General features: G+C 39.0%; 1 protein-coding gene across 10 annotated transcripts in view; it reads right to left on the reverse strand.

The window, feature by feature from the left end:
* Positions 1-22,643, reverse strand: part of fbrsl1 (fibrosin-like 1) — a 372,630-nt gene that overhangs the window by 101,336 nt on the left and 248,651 nt on the right. For all 10 annotated transcript variants that reach the window (XM_067439376.1, XM_067439374.1, XM_067439373.1 and 7 more), the window contains one exon: positions 16,580-16,609. In XM_067439376.1, coding sequence (XP_067295477.1) covers positions 16,580-16,609 — 30 coding nt within the window. The remainder of the gene's footprint in view (positions 1-16,579; positions 16,610-22,643) is intronic.

The following is a 22,643-nucleotide window of genomic DNA, read 5'->3' on the forward strand; positions in this document are numbered from 1 at the left end:
TTATTCAGGCAAATTCTTGCTTTGCTGCAAAATGCATCCAAAATATACAAAATCTAAGTGTTGAGATCTTTAATAATTGAGATCTAGAACACATTTGGAACATAACTAAGGGCAGAATAGAAACACTCTATTCACTCTAGAAACAATATTTTTACACACTTGAATAGTGTGTGTTTAGGGCCTAATGTGTTCCTATCCACTAGAGCTTTCTCTAGTGTGCAAATAATTCCATTTTGCATACTAGAAAAGCAAAAAGTGTATAATACAATGCTGTTATAAAACAATGATCAGGCATTTTTATGCCAGTAGGTCCAAACTGACGGAACTAGCACTGAATCGCAACTTAGCATCATAGCCTTATAGGGCATCAGGGTTGAGGGTGGGCGTTGATGGAGCTCCCCTAAAGCTACTGACGCACATCACACTCATTTGGCAGCCATCCCTCCGTCCATGGGCTTGCATATTCCGGCTGTCAAGGCCATGTGTTAGCTTTCCTACGATCCTCTGCCAGGCGTCTCCCAATGCCCCTCTACAGCAACACCGCGGGTGCTCTGACTGTAGCAGGTTTCTGCTAATGAAGTCAAATTAATTTAATCGAGGCCCCATCTAACCTATCTGTGCTGCCAGCAGGGAGGTGGGGTTAATGCCAGTCTGCTGCTGATTTCGCTCCAGAACAACCCTGTCAGAACTCATAAGAGTTAGCGCTCGCTGCTAAGTGTGCTAAAGCACACACGCTATCATGCATATGAGAGTAAATTACACAAATGAAGTTGCAGTGTGTTCGGGTTCGTCCGAAATATAACAAAAGAACAGTGAGGCACGGGCTGCCTTAAGTTATAAAACAGTCCAGACTATAACCAAGCCATTAAAAGCTGGGAAAGGAAAAGCAAGGAAAATCTGGCAAATGAGCGCTAGTGACTACCATCGTTAGGACTTGCTTCCCTTTACCCCCTGTGCCTCAAAAGCCTCTATAAAGTTTTATGTGGGCCTCCTTGATACAATAATTATATTTTCCTGTAATCTTTCAAGGCCCGCACCCTTTTCCCCTCAGTGGAACGGATCAAAGCAGGCTGTATTATTTTCATGAGGGACTCAATCGCTGTATCCAAACTATAATTGAAAGCAGTCGGGCTTGTGTGTTTTGGTCGTCATCTCCGAGCGCTTTCTCTCTAGAGAATTTCCTCTTTCTGCATACATCATCAACATACCTGTAGTGCAGGGGGGGGGAAAACGAGCACGTCCTGGGTTTTGAAATTTTATACATTAGGGAGTTGCACATGGAAATCTTACTCAGATTGGAATTTTATATATGTGTGTGTGTGTTTTAATATAAATGACTGTGATAGCGACAGTTACAGTTTTAATAAAAATCATCAGCGGACAAGAACCTCCAGCGAAGACCACAAAGATACATTTCACAAACCACACAGGTTTCTAAAAATTCTTATATTATGCATAATATAATATACAAAAAAAGACAAATATTTAATATTAATATATGATTTAATATTCACATATAAATATATAGTATTTAATATATTATAAATATGACAATATTAGATGTTAATTTATGGGTGATCTCTTTAAGAATACTGACAAAGATTATTTTCAGTTATAGTTTTAACAAAAATTATCAGGACATATAGGCACCCCTTATGCATACTACAAAGATACATTTTGCAAACTGCACAGGGTTCTACATTCAATTGAAATATGTATGAAAGTCCTTTCTATAGGAAGTCTCATCTCTCATGGGGTGCATTACAATCAGTGACACGGGCTAATAGCTGCAGTGAGCCCTTCTGTGAGTTGCCTCTGATTGTCTGTGTCATTTCTTGGAAGAGAAGTGAAACCTCAGCTCATGTAAAACTTCTCCAGACAAGCCCTGGCTGGGACAAATCTTGGTTTTCAAGCTCCAGTTGGAAACACAAAGCACTGGCAACAAGCTGCGAGTAGTTAACGTCCGCCAATGTTTATTGAATAAGAGGCACTTAAGCATCATGTTTATGCACCATCAGAAATACTCCAGTCTGACACATGTGCGCGCACACACACACACACACACACACACACACACACACACACACACACACACACACACACACACACACACACACACACACACACACACACACACACACACACACACCAAATGTTTTCTCAGCAGACAACATCTGCATTCAATATGGACTCAATTTTAGTTTTATTACTGATGTGGAAAAATGTTTATAGCGCTTGGCTTGTTATTCACACACTGTTCCTAGCAATTGGCTAGCTTGCCACGACAATCCACCTTTAAAAGCACACATTAAAGTGCTCATTGCGGGAAACACCTGACTTTGATCCACAGTTTTGTTCAAAAAAGGAAAAAAAGATACCTAGAAAAGGGACAGAAAAGCACTGCATATACAATTCTGCCTGATGTTACATTTTGTTTCATTTGGTTGTTCTGAAATTGGCCAGTGAATTGCAGATTACTCGGAAGTTTGCTCTAGAAGGTTTCAGAAGAATTTAATTGAATTGGGTTCGGAACAAGCAATTGATGCACATGCGAAAACACCCAAAACACAATAATAGGCAGACTGTTCGTAATTTCCGCTAACTAATTCTTTTTTCAGACAATAACTTAAGCACCCATTACACTCCAACAATAATTCACATTGTGATTATGTTTGGCCTCACTCAACTTCTGCCTGATGCCAGAATAAACAGACTATATAATAAGCACTATTTCACAAGTGTATGTCAAAGTAAATGTGTCCTTGCCAGCCATCTATGATGTGTATTTGTGGAGACATCATTTCAGCGGTGATGCTTTAATGAGGTTGGCGTCAAGCCCTACAGGACATATTACTCTTTCATAGTCAAGTCAAAAACATGAATTCATTTAAACATTTCTGTAATTATTCACTCACCTTCATGTTGTTCCAAACCCGCGTGCTGCTACTTTTTCCGTGGAACACACAAGGAGAAATCTGAAGAACGTTCATCCAGCTCTTTTCCAAACAATTCACAGTGACCACAGCTGTCAAACTCCAAAAATGGCAGAAACCACCATAAAGAAACCACAGAAGTTGGCCATATGGCCCATGCATTATTTTATAAGTCATCTGAAGTCATATAATACACCAATATATGTGGAACGAACCAAAAGTCCCCAAAAATCTCGTTCTCCAATATATTAACTGGTGCACTCATCATCGTTTAAACAGGAAAAAAAGAAAAGAAAAAAATTATAAATGGCATCAATGATGTCAAAGCTGATGCAATGCATCTAAAGAATGTTTTAATTATTATAAATTGTTATTATAAACAAGACTTTTGAGCTTATGAATGGAAATATTTGATAACATAAAATTTCAGCTTGTTCATGAATAGCTATCATATGGCTTGTAGTTTGGTGCACGTCATATGGACAAATTATATGATATGTATAAGATGCTTTTTGGTGCTCGACAGCAAATGGACATGGCTTGTTTTCATTGTATGGAAAAGAGCAGTATGAACATGCTGTAAAACATATCCGTTTGTATTCTATAGAAGGATGAAAGAGTTTGAAACAACATAATTGTGATTGACAGTAATTTTCATTTTTGGGTGAACTGCTCCTCTAAGCCTTAAATGTTGCCATTTGCACGTCAAAGTAAATTCAACACATGCATTTTGTATTAAAAATTATTATTTATTTTTTTTAAATGCTAAATGTTCCACAGTCACCATCTATTCAAATAGAAACATTCAAATTCCATTTTGGGTAAGATCCCTTCTTCTATCCTCGAGCTGCGTTTAAGTAGCACCACAAAATAGCGAGGAAAACATGGACCAGATGTAACTCCTGACATTCAAAGAAAACATATTCTCGCAAATTGAAGAAGAGAACATTGGAAACAGTCATAACATAAATAAATTCGAAAGAAAACCTCATCCATGCTTTAGCGGTTCGAAGAGAGGTAACGCTATAATGCTGTTAAGAGAAAGAAAGAGAAATAAAGTAAGAAAAACAGAGAGCAAGAGAGAGAGGGGGGGGGGGATTGTAGGCAAGCAAGGGAAACCAGTGAGCTGAAGAAAGCTAGAGAAGATAGAGAATGAAAGCCATGCTGGACAGAAGAAAAATGGCATCTCCATATTAAAGTGTGTGTCGAATGTGTCAGTTATAATTTCACGCCGCCCGCGGGGAAGAGAATTAAACCCGTCTGTGCCAGTGTGATCTCATTCACCCTCCGTTCCGACTGCATGCTGAATCCCAGGCTGATGGCGGAATATTGCAGGCAAATTGGTTTTAAATGAAAGCTAGCGTCCTAACCGGCGTTCGGCCTCCCTCTCCTCAGCCCTTCCCCAGGTGCACTTAATCTAATTTCATTAAAGAGATGAGGAGCGATGATTGCTTGTGTCGAAACATTAAGCCGCTCCATCTTCACCTCCATAAAAAAACTATTAGAGGCCTGTCAGCAAGCCTGTGGGTGGCCTGTTTATGACTGAATATGAGAAAAGGAGGATGAGAGGAGAGATAGAAAAGACAGCTGAGAAGGGTCTAGGGGTAGAGGGTACATTACAGATCATTAGTTCCCTCAGATCATCGCAACGATGCGGAGAGGAGCAAAAGAGGAAAACAGCTCTAAAAAGGGGCAGAGAAATCATTTGTCAGGGAGAGAGACTGTAGAGAGCGAGGTGAAGGTATGCGTGTGGACTAGTCTGAGAGGACATGCAGCGGTAATGGATGAATATCACATAAACATGTCAGTGTCACATTTTTACCTAAAAAATCTTTTTGTATAAAGAAATTATGCCTTTTTTGGACCAATACATTTTTTGCAATTTAATAATATTGTTAATTAAGCTTTTTTTGTGGACAGTCACTATACACTACAGCATAAAAGCATAACAACAAATACTATTAAATACTACCATTACAGAAAAAAACTTTTGAATTAAATTACATTTAGTCCCCCCCTCCCCCTCCTTTGTTTGCATTACTAAAATAAAAACTGTAGTGTTGGGGTGTATTGAAGCTTGTTTCCGCCACAGAATAAAACTTTTTAAAATATAATTGTGACTTATCTCACAATTGCGAGATATAAAGTCAGGCTTGTTAGTTAGAAAGTTATAAACTCACTATTGATAATATATAAACTCGCTATTGCAATAAAAAAAGTGAGATTCGTTAGTTTAGTCAGAAGTCATTATATCAAATCATTTTTCAAAATCATACTGGTTTTGTGGTATATGACGTTATTTTTTCCCCATGCACGAGCGGGTGTTAACCACATTTTCTACTGATTGAGAGAGGAAAAACATGTTTCTAGCCTGACAAGCCAAACCCACATCAAGATGTTTGGTCTCCAGTTTCACCATTGACAGCTCAATCTGAGGGGCGGGATAAACGGTTATCTTTCAAACTCCCTCTGCATGCAATAGGATAGCGCTTCACCAACCAGAGCAACGAAGGTGAAGCAGAGCTCGTTGATAGATTAAACATTTGCCGTATCTGGTCGGCAAAACTCCGAACACATCTTCCCTTTTTAAGAATGACTTCAGTGCCGTTCTTTGTTCTTTTCTCAGAGAAAAGCTTAACTCCAAGTCTTCCAGAGTCGCGGTCAGAGCTGATTCGAAAGACCGCCGTTCACCAGCTTCTGTGTTTACTAGAAGCACGCAAACGCATCTCGGCCATCGTCATTATGGCCCCGCCCACCGACTCTATACACGATGTGATTGGCGCGATCAGAGTTTGGGAATACTGCAGTAGATTGACTAGAATTTACCCTATTTTACAGGTCATGAGGGAATATTGTAGAAAAATGCCACACTAAAATTAATACAGGTTTGCAAGGCCCCACAAAACGATGCCATGGGGAGACAACAACCAATAATAGCGCTAGTATTGCGGTATAATATAAAATTTATATCATAAAAAAAAAAAAAAATGCTATTCGGAATTAATTTGTATACCGCTCAGCACAATTTTTTTATCCTGCAATTCTGAGAAAAAAGTAACACGTGACTAACTTAGTGAGATTAAAAGACGTACAGAAAAAACAATGTTTTATTCAGTGGCAGACACAAGCTTCCATAAGGGTGTTTATTTGTCATAAAAATAATGTCAATAACAATGCAAATAATAGGCTCAATAATATCAATAGTCCTATAAATAGGCTTCAGAGTTTGCTCCCCCTTCTTCCCCTGTCCCCACTGGACTGTGTTCATGTTATATTATTTGGGTCTGAACTGGGGTGTGTTTGCGTCATCAAGGCAGCAGCTGTTTACCCCGTTGCTTGGTAACGACTGCAAGCGAGAAGGTGGCAAAATGAATAGCGTTTCTCACCTCACTTTTATATTTTTGTTTTTGAACTGTTGTTTTTTTTTTTTTAAACCAAAGCTTCAGCACATAATGTTGCTTGCGTCTATCTGCTGCAAATGTACTGCAAATGCTCTAAACAACGCAGAAGATAAGCAGAAATTAGTTATACAGCTCTCTGCTTACAGTATGTTAGTGACACTCTTCAGGAAAATTAGTGAAACACACAAACCCTAATGGTGCAAACTTGGCTCACAGTTCGGTTTGATTACAAATATCGTGTCATCGAATCGGTTCAATTTGATATCGCGGTGCATCACGATGCATTGATGATATATTAGCAGCAATCAATAATGTACATGATGCAACTTTACTTAATACTTCCATTACATGGGTCAACATGAGAAATCACATTTTCCTTGATCTAAATTGAGACAGCTTTATGTTCTACAAAACACAGTAGCATTTAGACCTCAAAATCCTGCTAGCATGGCGATTCCATGTAAGACTGTATAGCTAAAGGAGTTAATAAAAACGTGTGGGCTTTAAACAGCAGTGGCCCATCAAATTGGGGCCAGCACAAAGATAAAAGCCACGCGTGTGGCGCTAATGCTTCCAGTGTCACACTGAACAACATGATATTTGACAGGACAAATAGCCTGAATTGAGAGATGGAGAAGGTTAGGGTGTCAATAAAGACAGCAATGCTCATCAGCTGTAAAGCCCTTCAGTTAAAGGGGGAAAATGTCTGTGTTTACCTGAAGTGGCTGAAATGGCTGGGTGTGTTATGTGACATGCTGTCACACTGATGTTACGGACAGAGATACAAGAGGAATAAAATAACAGAAATCTCTTTAAGCTGCCCAACACAATAGACAGTTTTCAGTGTTCACCTGTCAGGTGAGATAGAATTATACCAGACAGCTCTGTTCCTGAGTCATGCAACTTTGGAAAGCTGTGACAATGCAGCTACTGAACTGAAAGCATTGTGTTTTGGTTCCACTGCCAATCCAGATTCGTATATGCCTTTTTGTATATTTTTTCCCCCTCAGTTCAGCTGGCATGTAGGCTACCGCATGACAGCTTCAAATCGCACCCCGTTTGGAACTAAAATACCAGTGTGAAAATGTCCCTAAGTGAATATAAAGAGATGAGAAAGAAAATGTATGTGTAACAGTATATAGGATCCATGCATTAGCTCTTAAAGTGACAGCAGCCTAATAAACCTGCTGCCATCCGTGATTTTTTGAAAAGTATGACATTTAAAAAATAAAAAATAAATCTTTACCAAAAACAAAAATGATAATTAGTATTATCTTAACAAAATACTGTGAGCAATGAATACAATCCAAAACAATCAGTTAGAATCGGCTATTCCTGACGATGTACTTGACTTTAAGTCAATGTGTACTGCTGTTTGTAATCATTATGACGTGTGTAGCGTAAAATAAGACATTCAATGAGAACAATTTGACGGACAAGCCTTGATTTTACACATCTGGAACTAACTGGACCATGACAAGTGGACATTACAATCAACTATTAGAACAAGTGTCCAACAGTCCACAGCCTTAATGTCGTCAGTGGAAAAAGAAAGTCATTTTGTACAAAGAACAACAGATTAAAAAAACTTCCCCAATGGAATAACATGCATAGATAAGATTCACAAGAAGAAATTACGCAATTATGCAAAAGTTGACTTTAAAATACTACAGTATAAGACTTAACATCCTAATCTATGCTAGAAATCTGCTACACATGCTGAGAAATACTGTTGGCATGAAAACAAATCCAGATAAAGATTTCATCAGATGGGTTCTTTTATCAAAGTCTAATCTTTCTTTACAGAAACTTTTAAAATAAATAATTTCCTTTAAAAACACACACAAAAGCAGCTGTCAGACACAGAAAAGGAAATTATTGTTCAAAAAAGGCAGAACAATGAAAACAAAAAACCTGCCATTGTGTATATGAATACAAATATAAAATCCAACAACTGTCTTCAGCCATTTCCAAAACTTTTGGCCACAACTGTTTGTGTAATTTCAGGGATGGATCTCGCCCTCAGGTGGTATCATCTGTCATGCACTGCACATGCTGTTTTCTTTGAACAAGTCGTGATGTCTTTGTTAATAAGTGGACTCGATCTACACATGAAGCAATTTTATTCAAATAAGCCCAACTGATTACGCCCCTCCAGCACACCTGCAGGCCGTTTTATAATGGAGTAATGTGTAAAAATGCCATGAGAGATAATGGTCATGTTCTTCCTGCAACTGTTCAAAGAAGCTATTGTTCGGGGAAGACACCTGTTACTATTCGACAGGAGGGAAAGATTAATGCTTTAGATTAGATTTTAATGTATATAATTACAAATAACAGTGTTTATTTTTTTCTTTTGTCAAAGCAATAACAAAAGCCAGATTTTTGAAGTGGTAAACATTATCTTGCTTGTGCTAATTGTTTAAGATGGATAAGTGCATAGAAAAACATCTGGGGCTGTATTCACTAAACATCTTCAGGCTAAAAGTAGCTCCTAACTTGCCTTCCTTTAGGAGCAACTCTTAAAAATGATGGGCATGTCAGTCCTAATTTTAGGACTCCTAGATTTTTGCTCTAAGAGTATTTCATAAAGCAAAAATTTCTGGTTAAAACCAGACCATTCTCAGTAGTAACTGAGTTATGGTCTGGCAAAGCTTCATAGACAAATCATTTCCAAAGGGGCGTCACCAACGGACGATGACGTAGCAGAGCGACAGAGAAACATCTGAGACTGCAATTCTCTGTTTTCGAGGAAGATATTGCAATGGCTTTTGCCATTGTTGTAAAAGATAATATCTGATGTCCACCGCCACTCCATCAACATTTGTGCAAAACTTAGAAAACCTAATAACATCTCAGACCAACTGAAACATCTCGGATTGACAGTCGAACAGAAACCATCAAGCTCTGTAAGGCATTTGTATTGCGATTAGAAGGCGATTTGCAATATTTTGAAAATAAAATAATATTGAGGAGTCTTTGGAAAATTGTGTCTTAAAGGTGCACTATGGAGCTTTCCGTCCACTAGAGGGCGCCTATTCAAAACAAATCGTAGTTTGATGACGCAAAGTGTGAGCGCAGCATCTTGGGAGATGTGGTCTTCTCATCACAGCCGGTGGAAAATAGGACTCGGGCAGAAATCACGTTCATGCATGCGGTTATTAACGTTACTGTAGTCTAAAGCAGAGCAGGACCGAGTGTTGTAGACCTGAGCACAGCTGCTGGAGCGATTGTTAAACAAATACCCGCCTCGCAAATACCGGGACTTTTATTATGAAGGGACGGGAGACATTCGCCGGGCGCCTGCACAGATCCGCTCTTCCGGTTATGATTTTGAGGTAGGTAATGTAGCTCTGTTTATCATATTAGATACATTTAAGTGTGTTCAAAACGATGTTATGACTTTACTCTGTGCGTTCACTTGTTCACACTGCTAAGAGTAAAGCGCTCCTGTCAAATAAAAGCCGAAACCGAGGGTAACGCAGATATGACGCAATTGACAGGCGACTACCTCAAATGCAATGCTGAAACGTCCCTGTCCTTAGTTAAAATAGCAATTTTCTCACAATTTACAAATAGTTGGAAACTTCTGGGATATTGTAGGTACTCAACTGAACAAAATATATAACACCGGCCTAGTGGTTTTTGGATATTTTACTGCAAAAATACTACATAGTTCACCTTTAAGGAGAACTCTTAGTGGTAAGATAACATGTTTTGTGAATACGGTCCCTGTACACAAACACCACGACAACAATGGCTCATCTTCTCAATGCCCTCTAACCTAGAGCCATTATCTCCACACACCAAAAAATAAAATAAAATAAAATATTTGCATTCTGCCTAAGGAACACAAACTCTTTCTCTGAACGTTGCAATTGCTTCCACATGTTCTTCTCACTTCTCGCAAAATAAAGAGATCTACTTCAGCATTTAGCATGGACAGGATTACATTTAGCATGGACCATGTGCTACAATCTTTATTTATTTAAGTATATTTATTATATAAATGCTTTAAAGTTTAGCCAATTGTTATTACATATTTGGTTCTTTAGCTACCCGGACGTATATCTGACATGAATGGATCTCTACCTTAAGCATTAACATAAAACTCTCCTGATATTAGAGTAAGAATTACTGTCCTCATCAGAGCTCATTTCCCAGTACAGCAGCATCTGGCTCATTTGCAAACTCAAACATAGTTTCTCAAAACTATAACTTTCAACATCTTCAAAATCAATATTTTTAGCATGACAGCTTCTTCACCAGATCCACCACTGAAAGTGACACTAATATTCGATTGCGTTCAGTTCTTGCTCTGCAGTAAATCAATGAGCCATTTCAAGTTTGGCTGATGATACTTATTCTTTAGTTTTCTGCCTGCAGTAACCATGAGTGAAACGTCACTTCATCATTGTGTATCAGACATTGCTACCTTGAGGAATAAAGGTGAATTGTTTAGTTATAAAAGATTCAATTATTGTTGTGCAGAAAAAATTGCACTGTTACACACCTTGGGTTGTTAGTGATCCTATACATTTCTTTACAAAATAATTAATAGGAAAAGAGGAATTCTTTTATATTTTAGATGCTTTTTTCTGTTTATAATTAATTGATTGAGTAATACTAAGAAGGTTGATGTCTAACTTAAAAAAATATATATATATGAGAAAGAGGGTAGTGAATGACATCCCGGGTCACTAAAGACCCGAGGTGTGCAGTTAACATGGCAAAAGAAATCCAAAGTTCTACAAAAACCAACAGAAAACTAGTTTCCATAGGACATACAGCACATCAGTGTGTGTGTGTGTGTGTGATCCTGATAAACCCTAAACACTACGACGGCAATACCAGAAATCTTTAACCCTGTGGAGACATATTTTGGTCCCTATGAGGAGAACAGCTTATAAATCACACAGATATATATATGCCCATATTGATAGGATAGCATCTTGCAGTTGATGGAGATTTGTGGGATGCACATCCAGGGCACGAAGCTCCCGTTCCACCACATCCCAAAGATGCTCTATTGGGTTGAGATCTGGTGACTGTGGGGGCCATTTTAGTACAGTGAACTCATTGTCATGTTCAAGAAACTAATTAAAAATGACTCAATATCAATGCAAAGATATACAAATGCTTTAGAAGCCTTGGAATCTGAAGCTCTGAATTTGGCCTATCAAAATGCACTGGGTCAGCAGGCCAATCAGAGCACTCTGATGGGCTTTGTATAAATCAGCGTTTCAGACAGACTGGGAATAGAGGAGTTGATATAATGTACAGTATATGAAAAATAATGTGTTTTGAACAATAATAATAATAATAATAATAAATTTTATTTATAATGCACTTTATATTAAACAAAATCTCAAAGTGCTACAGAATTTAAAAACAAAAACAAAACAATCAACAACAATAAATAAATAAAACCGAAAAATAAAATAAAATAAATTAAACAAGTAGCAAGTCAATTAAAAGTCAATTAAAAGCTCTGCTAAAAAGGTGGGTTTTAAGACCACGCTTAAAAGTATCTATAGTCTGTGGAGTCCGCAGGTGGTCAGGGAGAGCATTCCACAGACTGGGGGCTGCAGAGCAGAAGGCCCGATCCCCCATAGTACGGAGATTGGCTGTGGGAGTTTTGAGGCGATACAGCGAAACAGAGCGGAGGTTACGAGTGGCTGTTTGTGTGGTGAGGAGTTCCTTGAGATAGGAGGGAGCATCACCATGGATGCACTGGTGGGTAAGGAGAGAGATCTTGTACTCGATCCTGAACGACACAGGAAGCCAGTGGAGTGATTTTAGAATGGGGGTGATATGGTCGTATTTGCGCACCCTCATGAGGATCCTAGCAGCGCTGTTCTGAATACACTGCAGCCTCTGGAGATTTTTGCTAGGGATGCCAATAAGGAGCGCATTGCAGTAGTCCAGCCTGGAGGAGATAAAGGCATGGACAAGCTTCTCCGCATCAGCCAGTGATAGAATGGGACGAAGTTTGGCAATGTTTCTGAGGTGGAAGAAGGAGGTCTTACACAGGTGATTGATGTGCGCTTCAAAAGTAAGCTGTGATTCCATTCTGACCCCCAGATTCGTGACTGAAGTGGAAAGAGGAATGACCTGATCAGAGAAAGCAATGCTGGTGATAACGGACTTCTGGACCTGAAGTGGAGTGCCGACTAGGATAGCTTCAGTTTTGGAGCTGTTTAGCTGCAGAAAGTTTTGCTTCATCCACGCCTTTATCTCATCCAGGCAAGTGATCAAAGTGGAAGGTGTGAGGTCAGCAGAGGGAGATGAACTTGTCCTAAAGTAAAGTTGAGTGTCATCAGCATAGCAGTGAAAAGAAATCCCATGCCGGTTGATGAGACGGCCAAGGGGGAGCATGTAGAGTATGAACAGGGTGGGTCCGAGCACAGAGCCTTGAGGGACACCGCAGGTGACATTGTGTGACAGGGATGTAGCTTCTCCTAACGCAACATATTCAGTTCTCCCAGTGAGATAAGAAGAAAACCAGTTGTGGACCGAGTCAGAGAGACCAATGGTGGAATGTAAACGGTGAAGGAGGATGTTATGGTCAACTGTATCGAAAGCTGCAGTTAAGTCCAGGAGGATGAGAAGGGATGGGGAACCAGCATCTGCCGCCATCAAAAGATCGTTTGTGACCCTGACCAAGGCTGTTTCTGTGCTGTGTCCTGAGCGGAAACCAGACTGAAATTTCTCATAAAGATGGTTATGCTCCAAATGGACCTGAAGCTGTGCAGCAACAACTTTTTCCAGCACCTTAGAGAGGTATGGGAGGTTGGAGATGGGCCTGTAGTTGTCATTAACATCTGGGTCTAAAGTAGGTTTTTTCAGAAGTGGTCTGATGATAGCAGTTTTAAGAGATGAAGGAACATGGCCAGCCTGGAGGGAATTATTAATAATCTTGGTAATGAATGGACTTAAGACACTGAGGTTAGATTTTACCAAGGCTGTAGGAAAAGGATCCAGTGCACAATAAAGCATGATTACCCTATTACACCCAATAAACAAAATAATGAACTTTCAAAAAAGCATCATGCTACACCTCTTTAAGTGTGTAAAATAAGGCACATTATTATTATTAAAACTGCAGAAAACAGTTGATCTCAATAAACCAGAACTATCATGAATAACACAGAATTATTTAAATAAAAACTTATACTACGTCTCAAACTTGGCTCTGACTACATGCCATAAAATCTCTATTTTCCCTCCTTCGTTGCCCTAGATCTGCTACAATCATTTTGAATGCCTAGAAGAACATAAACAAACACATACATAACCAATAAGATGCATCCTCGATATCATCATCTAGAATTTGAGGAACGTGTGCTCGTTGAGAGAATGAGGCCCACAGAGAAACAAAGAAAGTAAAGGGCCCCAAAAATATCGTGGAATACCCCATTTCTCTTTTCTCTGAAGCCTACTAGTGTTAAAAGAATAGCAGGCTCTAAAAGTCCCTCTCTTCATCGTGTCAAATCCAAAGAGGTTTTCTCTTACCATCTGCCTCAATGAGGAGAGAGATAAAAGCCTATTGACTAGCGTGAGCTGCGGTTAATGCAAATTGCTGCTCGCTATCAATGTATTATTTATAGAGCACGCCGGAGACGTTTTCCACTGAACTGGGAGCTTGGCTTACAGGAGATTAGTTATGCTATCACATTCATTTAGCAGGGAGTAATTGCTTAACTGCAGGGGAATTAACACGTGTTACACTTCCACTGGAGCTACATGCTGTTTATAAGGGTGACAGACATATTAGGGTTATCAATATTAAAAGATAAACAAGCGCTAAAGGTGCCGGGAAAAACATTCCACCGGAAAAAGATCTGGCAACCTACAAACCGCTAACCAAATCTCGAAAGCATTCGTGACCAGAGCACATTTGAATAACAAATTAGACATAATGGTATAATCTGACAACTATCTATCCATCACTATAAGTCTGTAGCTGTTGTTTATTTTGCAAAAAATATGCAAATATAACACCTTGTGAGGAGCTTGCGTGGATGTTAGAGAACCTGCAAATTATGTACTGCCATTTAATGCCTGCTGACATGATCACAAATCACATTAGAAACCAGAGATAAAATGTAACCCTCTTACATCAAAACTGCCCAGCAAATTATGTATATGTTTTACATAGAAACTTCAACTATCAAGGTTGTAGTCAATATATGACAGTAATTTCACCTGGTAGCTTACTTCTAATTGGTTAAACCCATGGTTCTGCAAAGCCCTACAATAGCTGTAAGTAAAAAAAAGACGGGGGAAAAAAAACGATTTAAAAAAAGGGCATTTATACCATCTTTTAGAAACAGGGCAACGAAGCATGAAATACTAAATATGATAAGAATTACAATTACTTTACCTAACAAAAGACACCTTTCCCTTCATATTTAGAAGGCGCTTACCTTTTTTGGTGAAGTTCACAATAGTTCTGCAATAATGTATAGTATGTGGGAAAATTTCGTTTTTTAAACATTAAGCATGTTAACCTATTCTATTACGCCCACAAAACAAAATAATGAACTTTTAAAATAGCAGCATATGATCCTTTTGAAGTGTGTAAAATAAGCCACATTATTATTATTAAAACTGCAGGAAAACTGTTGATTTCAATAGGCCAGAACCATCATTATCAATGCAGAATTATTCAGTACTGTCATGTAAAGGGGACCTATAATGCAAAATTCACTTTTATAAGGTGTCTAAATGGCAATGCGTGTTCGCAGTGTGCGAGACAAATCAGCCTATAATGGTAAATATCCACAAACAAAAATCTTATAATTCCCATAAATCAAAAGGTGTCTCTTCAAACAAGCTGAATACGATTCTCCCCTACAATGACGGCATTGGCCATTAGCATAGAAAGACACAGCCCTGAGTGTAGTACAATGCCTGCGCCAAAGGGTTTATTGGGATGTACCAATGCACATAAGAGTCTCCACAGATGTCACTGAGCACATTGTGTAAATATAATTTCCGAAGGAAAATCGTTAAAGTCTTATACATTTGTGCCAATCATTTGTCGCTGGACTGCTTCACATATGAGGGGCTTTTCAATGCTAGATTTTTTCAAAAAGGTTGATTTGAGTCAATACCAAAGCTTTGTGCGCAAACTTCAGATCCAGAAAAAGTATCACTAGTCTTATGCTGTGAGTCCTTCCAAACTTCTGATCTGAAAGAGCTTGTTGGCACTGTACGGCTGATGTTGCCTGTTTTTACTGATGCTGCCCTCATGTGCTATCAGAATAATCATAAACACGAGTTAAAAACGGCACACAAATGCCCAAAAGTCACTCACTTGAATATGTTGAATATGGGACCAGAACTGCATGTCGTTATTTATATCCCCAGAAAGATGACTGAACCCCGCTAGTGAAAGTTTCTGACAATATTAGTGCGTGAGATTGTCCTGTTTTGTTGTTGCCAGCAAAAGGGGGCCGTGAGCACCAGCTCATTTGCATTTAAAGAGACACATTTTTTGCACGCTATAGAAAATGATCTGTGGGGTATTTTGAGCTAAAACGTCACATTCGCACCATGGTGACATCAGAGATGTATTTGACATCTTGTGAAAAGAGCATAATAGGTACCCTTTAAATGTAATTTAGCATTTGCATTTAATATATCTGCTGACACAATCACAACTTTATAACTCACATTATAAACCACAGATAAAATTGCTGAAATTCATGGTTATGCAATACCCGCCACACAATAGTTGTTATAAAGTAGCTCTTTCAGAAACAGGACGAGGAAAGATGAAGAAATTCAATTACTTTAGTTAACAAAAGACACCTTTTCCTTCATATTTAGAAGGTGCTCACCCTGTTTTGGTGAAGTTCATAATAGTTCTTCTAAGTCTATAATTAACTAGCACAAACATCAAGAAAGGTGACTACTTTTCTTTTCAAGTTCAAACAACTTCAAAGAAGTTGAATTGACACACCAAACACAATGACACTTCACAGAAAGCTTAAAACACTGCAAAAAGTGTACTCGCTCTCTATCACATTGCGTTTCCCTTTGTATCCCTGTAATATGCAAATAATCAACAATCACAAGACTGGCAGCCATTTTCTGTCATCTACACACATACACAAACACACATGCAGACAGACGACAGCCTTTCATACTATAAACTCCAAAATCACTCTTACTCGTTTCACGGCGGGTTAGGTAAACAGACGCGCACACACAAACACTCATGAAAAGAAGTCTTACCTTGTCATCGATGTCACTCTCGCTGTCACACTGTAAGGAGATAGTGAGAAGAAAAAGATATGAGAGAATTATTCATTCATTCTCCGACCTCATTATCGGTTCAGGTATGATTTTTACAGCTCCTATTTTTTTCGTTCTTTCCGTGACACCTTTCAACAAAAACGGAGGTGATGAAGGGGATAAAGTGATACATTTGAAAGAGGCTGCCATGGTTTAAAAGTGAGACACCATAAAATCCAACTTTTCCATCGGTTATTCAGTTCAGTGAATGATAATAGAGAGTAAGGTAAGGTGAAATTATTCTTACACGGACAAAACACTTTCAAATTACTGGAAAAAAATGATGCGAAAGCTACTTGACATCCCGCCGGTGCTGAGACGAAAACGTAAAACTTAAAAAAATAAATTTCACATCTTAAATTGTCTAATACTTTAGCTTGTGGTGCAAAACAACAGCATTAAGAGGACATTTTTAGGTTCCATTCAAAGTTTCTTATATAGAAAGTTTCTTTAGCATCTGTGTGTCACTTTACCCAGTACATTTTCTTCTGAAGAAATATCATAGAACTACTCTTTCCAGATCAAAGTAAATCTGTGGTGCTACAACACTAGTTAAGAGAAAGTTGTAGAGTAGAGGGACGAGGCTTTATAAAGGACTAAAACTAATTTACAAGGGACAGTGGAGCACAGAAAATGGCCACCAGTACAAACTTTAAAACACCTAAAAAAAAAAAAAAAAAAATCTAATTAGGATACACGTTCTTCCTCTCTCCATGTTACAAAATACCCTCTACAACACTTAGCAGGCGCTGGAGTGCCGTATCCCTCCATAAATTTTTCATGCCAGGCCATTATTGCACACTCTTGCGCTTCTAGCCTTTCATTTGAACGAGTGGTGGAGGACATTTCGGGTCTCGCGGCATAAATGGACTGCAATTATGCATATGCAAATGAGCAATTACAAGCCATTTGCACTTAAAGGACTGATCAAAACCACTCACTTTTGTTTTCTTAATGAGGATCTGAAGTTTTGCTTTTTTTCTTGTCCTAAAAATGAGAATTTTCCATTCAGTCTTCTTTTTTGTCCATTTAGAACATGATTGTTTGTTTACATCTGCGTTTGCATGTACTCCTTAATGAGAGAATTAATGAATTAGCGAGCGCGTAAATCTTTCACCCTCATAAAAAATTGTGATTTCCTATAGAAATGGCTGGATTTTCCATACAAAAATAAGCTGAACAATGGTAAATGTGATTATATTGGATACATAAATAAAAAATAAACGGTAACACTTTATAATAAGTTGCCATTTGTTAAGTTTAGTTTACTACATTAGTTAACATGAAATGACAATGGGAAATACTTCTGAAGCATTTATTCATCTTAGAAAATATTTTTCAATATATTACAAAAGTAAAAAGTCCCACTGAAGTGCCTTGAAACGTGCAGCTTTATTTAATATGTTGACGTTATTTCCACTGAAACAGGAAGACAGGCCGGGGCATTTTAAGCAGCTCCTCTTGAAATAGCCAATAGTGTTTCGTTTATTTCACAGCTCGGCCAGAGCCGTTGACAGCCACAATCTATTAGTTGCAACTTTTAGATTTAATATTAAACTGTTACTAAAGCAAAACCATGGTCATAAATGAGGATGTGTAAAAAAAAAAAAAAAAAAAAAAGTGGAATTGATGTTGGTGCATGACACTGGTGTTATCTACTTGTCAGTGCTGTTTCTAATGCCAACTCTAACCATCTCCTTTATATTGCTTTAAAATATAGCATTCAGGGCAATTCAAATGGGTCTGGTACTTTTGGTGGTAAACACTCTGTGCTAACATGTCTCTGGACCGGAGCAGACAGCGGTTTGCATGACATTAATGTGAAACCAGACTTAATTTGTCCTGATGGAAAGCATATTTACAGTGTCTGAACCGTTCCCTTTCCCCAAGATGTGCCATTCGCCATATACTAGTCATTATGTGAACAAGTGACATATTTTAACCTCAGCTTCAGCATCTATTTGGAGGTGGGATGCTTTAGATTCTAGGGAGCATGTGATTGGACAGAAAGTCTGATGAGAAGCTGAAATGCAAAATGATGTCATGAAAAATCGTTGAGATATATTGGCCAATCAACTGTCTGGTTACCAACATTATTCAAACTATACTTTTGTGTAAAGCAGAAGAAAGAATTTCATACAGGTTTGGGGTAACTTGAGGATCTGCAAATGATTACGGAATTATCATATTTGTGTGAACTATGCCTTTAAAACAAACATATTCATATTTAAAACCAAAAAAACTTTTAATTTAATGGGGACTTTAAGCTAACACAAACAAACAATGACAAGTTGCATTTTAATATTGAATAACGATTACAAAGCCTAAAAAATACTGTAAAAAATGAATTGTTCCTTGTTACCTAATGTTAGCTAATGCATTAACTAATGTTAACCAATAAAACCTTATAGCAAAGTATTACCAAATAAATGAATAAAAACATCACAATTGTCTACAATCTGGCAAACATCTGGCCACCTTTATATTTAAATCTACACAGGACACAGAAAAATGACTGGGGAAAAAGAGATGAGGTAAAGAACATCTCTGTCTTTGGCTGTTGATGCCTGTTGTCCCCTCTGCATACGTTTTAAAACAATAAAACCATCAAGAGCATAGACAAACACTGAACTTGGTTTCTACCAATAGCGACAGGTCCTGCTCAAACCAGCAGACTCATAAGCAGATTTTTCGTGGCTTAATTTGTTTGTGCGTGTGTAGAGTCTTTGTATGCAGAGGCTTCGCTCAACGCTCATCCTCCCACACAGGGTTCTGCCGCACACTTTCCTATAGCTAGCATGGAAATAGAGATTAGACAAAAACTGCAGCCAGGGACAGGAAAACTCTCAGAGCGGTCTTAAATTCAAAAGCCTGCATTCGCTCTATGGAAATTCTGTACAGTTCAGCAGCGCGCCTTTGTGGGTATAGATGTTTCATGTACATTTGTGTGAGTCTGTGCTGTGGATTAGAGGAACCCATTCATTGACTCTGTCTTATGCAGCATTGCACAGCCCTGGTTAAACAAATCCTAATTGCTCATCTCTACTTGTCACAAGTCCAGTGTAGGTCCAAAGCATTAGCACAAACAAAAGTGGCTTAGCCGATTGTCAATCATTTTCTTATTCAGGTGGGATTTTCTTATTCGGTGATGTGGATGTCAAACAGTTGAATGAATCAGTTCCATCAGTGATTTAAAAACGTAGTGGCATTTCTCAGTAAAGGCAACTTAAAGGCGGCTGTGTTTTACTGTATTCTGCATAACGGTCATTGCGGCTGACATCCATCCCTATATGTAATGTTTGCTAGCCCGTTATAAGAGTGTATGTATTTGTGTGTGTGTGTGTGTGTGTGTGTGTGTGTGTGTGTGTGTGTGTATCTATGTATGTGGGTGTGAATATATGTGCACTTTGAACACACCCGACTCAGGCAAACCTACATCCTGTGTGGCAAAAAGAGGCCCAACTGCTAAAAAAAATAGAAAAAGGTAGACTTGAGCAGAGAGCACGAGGACACAAACAGGAAGACAAGGAAAAAAATCATTCAACTCTCATTAGACTACAAACATGTTTAAATTCTGAGAAACAAACATTTGGAGTGAGAAGGGCATACGATAGCAATCTTTCAAAATTAGTACCATGGAAAGACGTGTCCCAAAGGTGTCCCAACAATCATGTTAATATTTTTGTACCAATTATGCTGTAGATAAATATAGAATCAAATAGAATATAATAAAATCAAATATAATCAAAGTATCAGGGTACTTTTATGCAATTGCATTATTGTTTAAAAATATAACATAATAATAATTTTATATATTTATATATTTACTCGTCTAGTCTCAAGTGTCGTCTAGCAACTCTCAATACACATCTGAGCTGTAAAAAGCAAACTCTGGTCAGGCCAATCACATCATGTATAGAGTCGGTGGGCGGGGCTTAACATAATGACGGCTGAGTTGCGCTTGCGTGCAAACACAGAAGCTGGTGAACGGCGGGCTTTCGAATCAGCTTTGACCGCGACTCTGGAAGACTTGGAGTTAAGCTTTTCTCTGAGAAAAGAACAAGAACGGCACTGAAGGCATTCTTAAAAAGGGAAGATGTGTTTTCGGAGTTTTGCCGACCGGATACGGCGAATGTTTAATCTGTCAACAAGCTCCGTTTCACCTTCGTTGCTCTGGTTGGGTGTTTTGCACTATTCTTGTCGGGTACAATAAAGAAGGCACAGCATTGTGTTTTAATCTCAATATGTCTGCAAATCCTTGAGTCTCGACCTGAGACTTGTTTATAAATGCTTCCGCAGTGATTTGAAGCAATCGTCACGTGAGCAGGAACTTCATAAAAAATTAAGTTCAACAACACATTCCTAATATTAGGATTCAAAGGAAGCTTATGCAGCGACTGTTTTCTTCCACAACCAGGAATAGCGCAATATCTTACCATCTTCGGCATGTTTATTGCTGCTGGCTAGCGCGATCCAAACAGCTCCATGAGTCGGTGGGCGGGGCTACTGAACTACACTTGCTTATTATTCTGCAGAGGCGGTGTTTCGTCAGTCGATGACGTCAAGATGAGGCACATTCTGAGATCGATCGTTTGCTGAGCCTGGTGTCTATAAAAGCTTTTCTTTTACTAACAAGGAAGTTTTCAGCTCTGAAACTTACAGGATATTCTTGTATTACCATGACCTTTTATATGTCAAAGGCTCAAGGGAAAGTTGCTTTCTCAACTCATGACCCCTTTAAATACTGCGATAAACGCAGCAGACACAGGCAGAGTAGAAAAACATATGAGAAGGACACAGCGAGCAATACAATTAAATGTCGTGTTATGTTTACTTTGGACATTACAGCTTCTCCTGTCATCTCCCGTGAAGATGGTTTTGACATTTAAACAGCTTTCTTCACATTTGGTGCGCGTGTTTTATTTACGGACTCCCTCATGAACACTGCGGCATGTCCGCGTGTGTGCGTCAGCGAGCGAGTGTGATTTATTCACAGTGAGTCTCACTCTGGACCCCGCGGCTTCAGTTTTGGCCTGCCGATGGGCTCATATATTTCAGCTGAAATGGGAATGGGAGGAGGGGGGGTTGTCTAATATTTCAGAACATTTTCCTGGCAGCATTTTAATAGACATGCACACCAAGGGGGGGAAGACAATAAGCGTTGCGCATCCCGGAGCACATTAAAACCGACTGCCCAAATCAATAACACAGTTGCACCTGTCACATGCTGAGGAGATTGGGAATGAATTGGCCTTGGAGGGGGAGTGAGAAACTAGCCTGACGACAGCCATGCTGGCTCAACATCAGCGTCTGCCTGGGGATGTCTGGATGAATACTGATTCCAGCAGTACAGGATGCCAGAGAGACCAAAAAATATGCAAAACCAGATCTCAGCACCTTCCGTGAATACATTTCGGTGTCAGCGCCATGGCAACAGAGCAACAGTGACATCATCTGGGGCTGTCAGCACGTGTAATAATAATAAGGCCCGTCTGCTGATAATCTGACACAACAATAATCATCAAGTGATTTGTATTATGGACAAAAGAACACTGAGGGCAGTGAATTTAGCCATTCGTCTTAAACAAGTTTAGGCCGTGTGTCCACCAAAGCGTTTTTTCACATGGCTGGCGGCGTATTCATTTGTTTTCAATGGGAGCGCAGCATTTTTAGAATGCCATGTAACGAGGCGCTGAGCGAGTATTTCACGCTCAAGCGCTGAGCTTTCGTGTTTTTTTTTACTGGGCGCCAAGATTTGAAGAATGTTCAACTTTGAGTAAAACACAGTGCTCATCACTGTCACTTTTCATTCAGCCATCAAATCACAGTGGAGGAGAGGCGCAGCATCTTGGGACATGTGGTCTTCACCTCACAGCCGGTGGAAAAGAATCGGGATAGGACTCGCAGAAGTCATGTTCATGGATGCAATTATTAATTTAACTGTAGTGTGAAGCAGAGCAGGACGAGTGTTGAGGAGCTGAGCAAGGCCGCTGGAGTGATTGTT

This window comes from Pseudorasbora parva, chromosome 3, assembly GCF_024679245.1.
Source record: "Pseudorasbora parva isolate DD20220531a chromosome 3, ASM2467924v1, whole genome shotgun sequence".
Classification (NCBI taxonomy): Eukaryota; Metazoa; Chordata; class Actinopteri; order Cypriniformes; family Gobionidae; genus Pseudorasbora; species Pseudorasbora parva.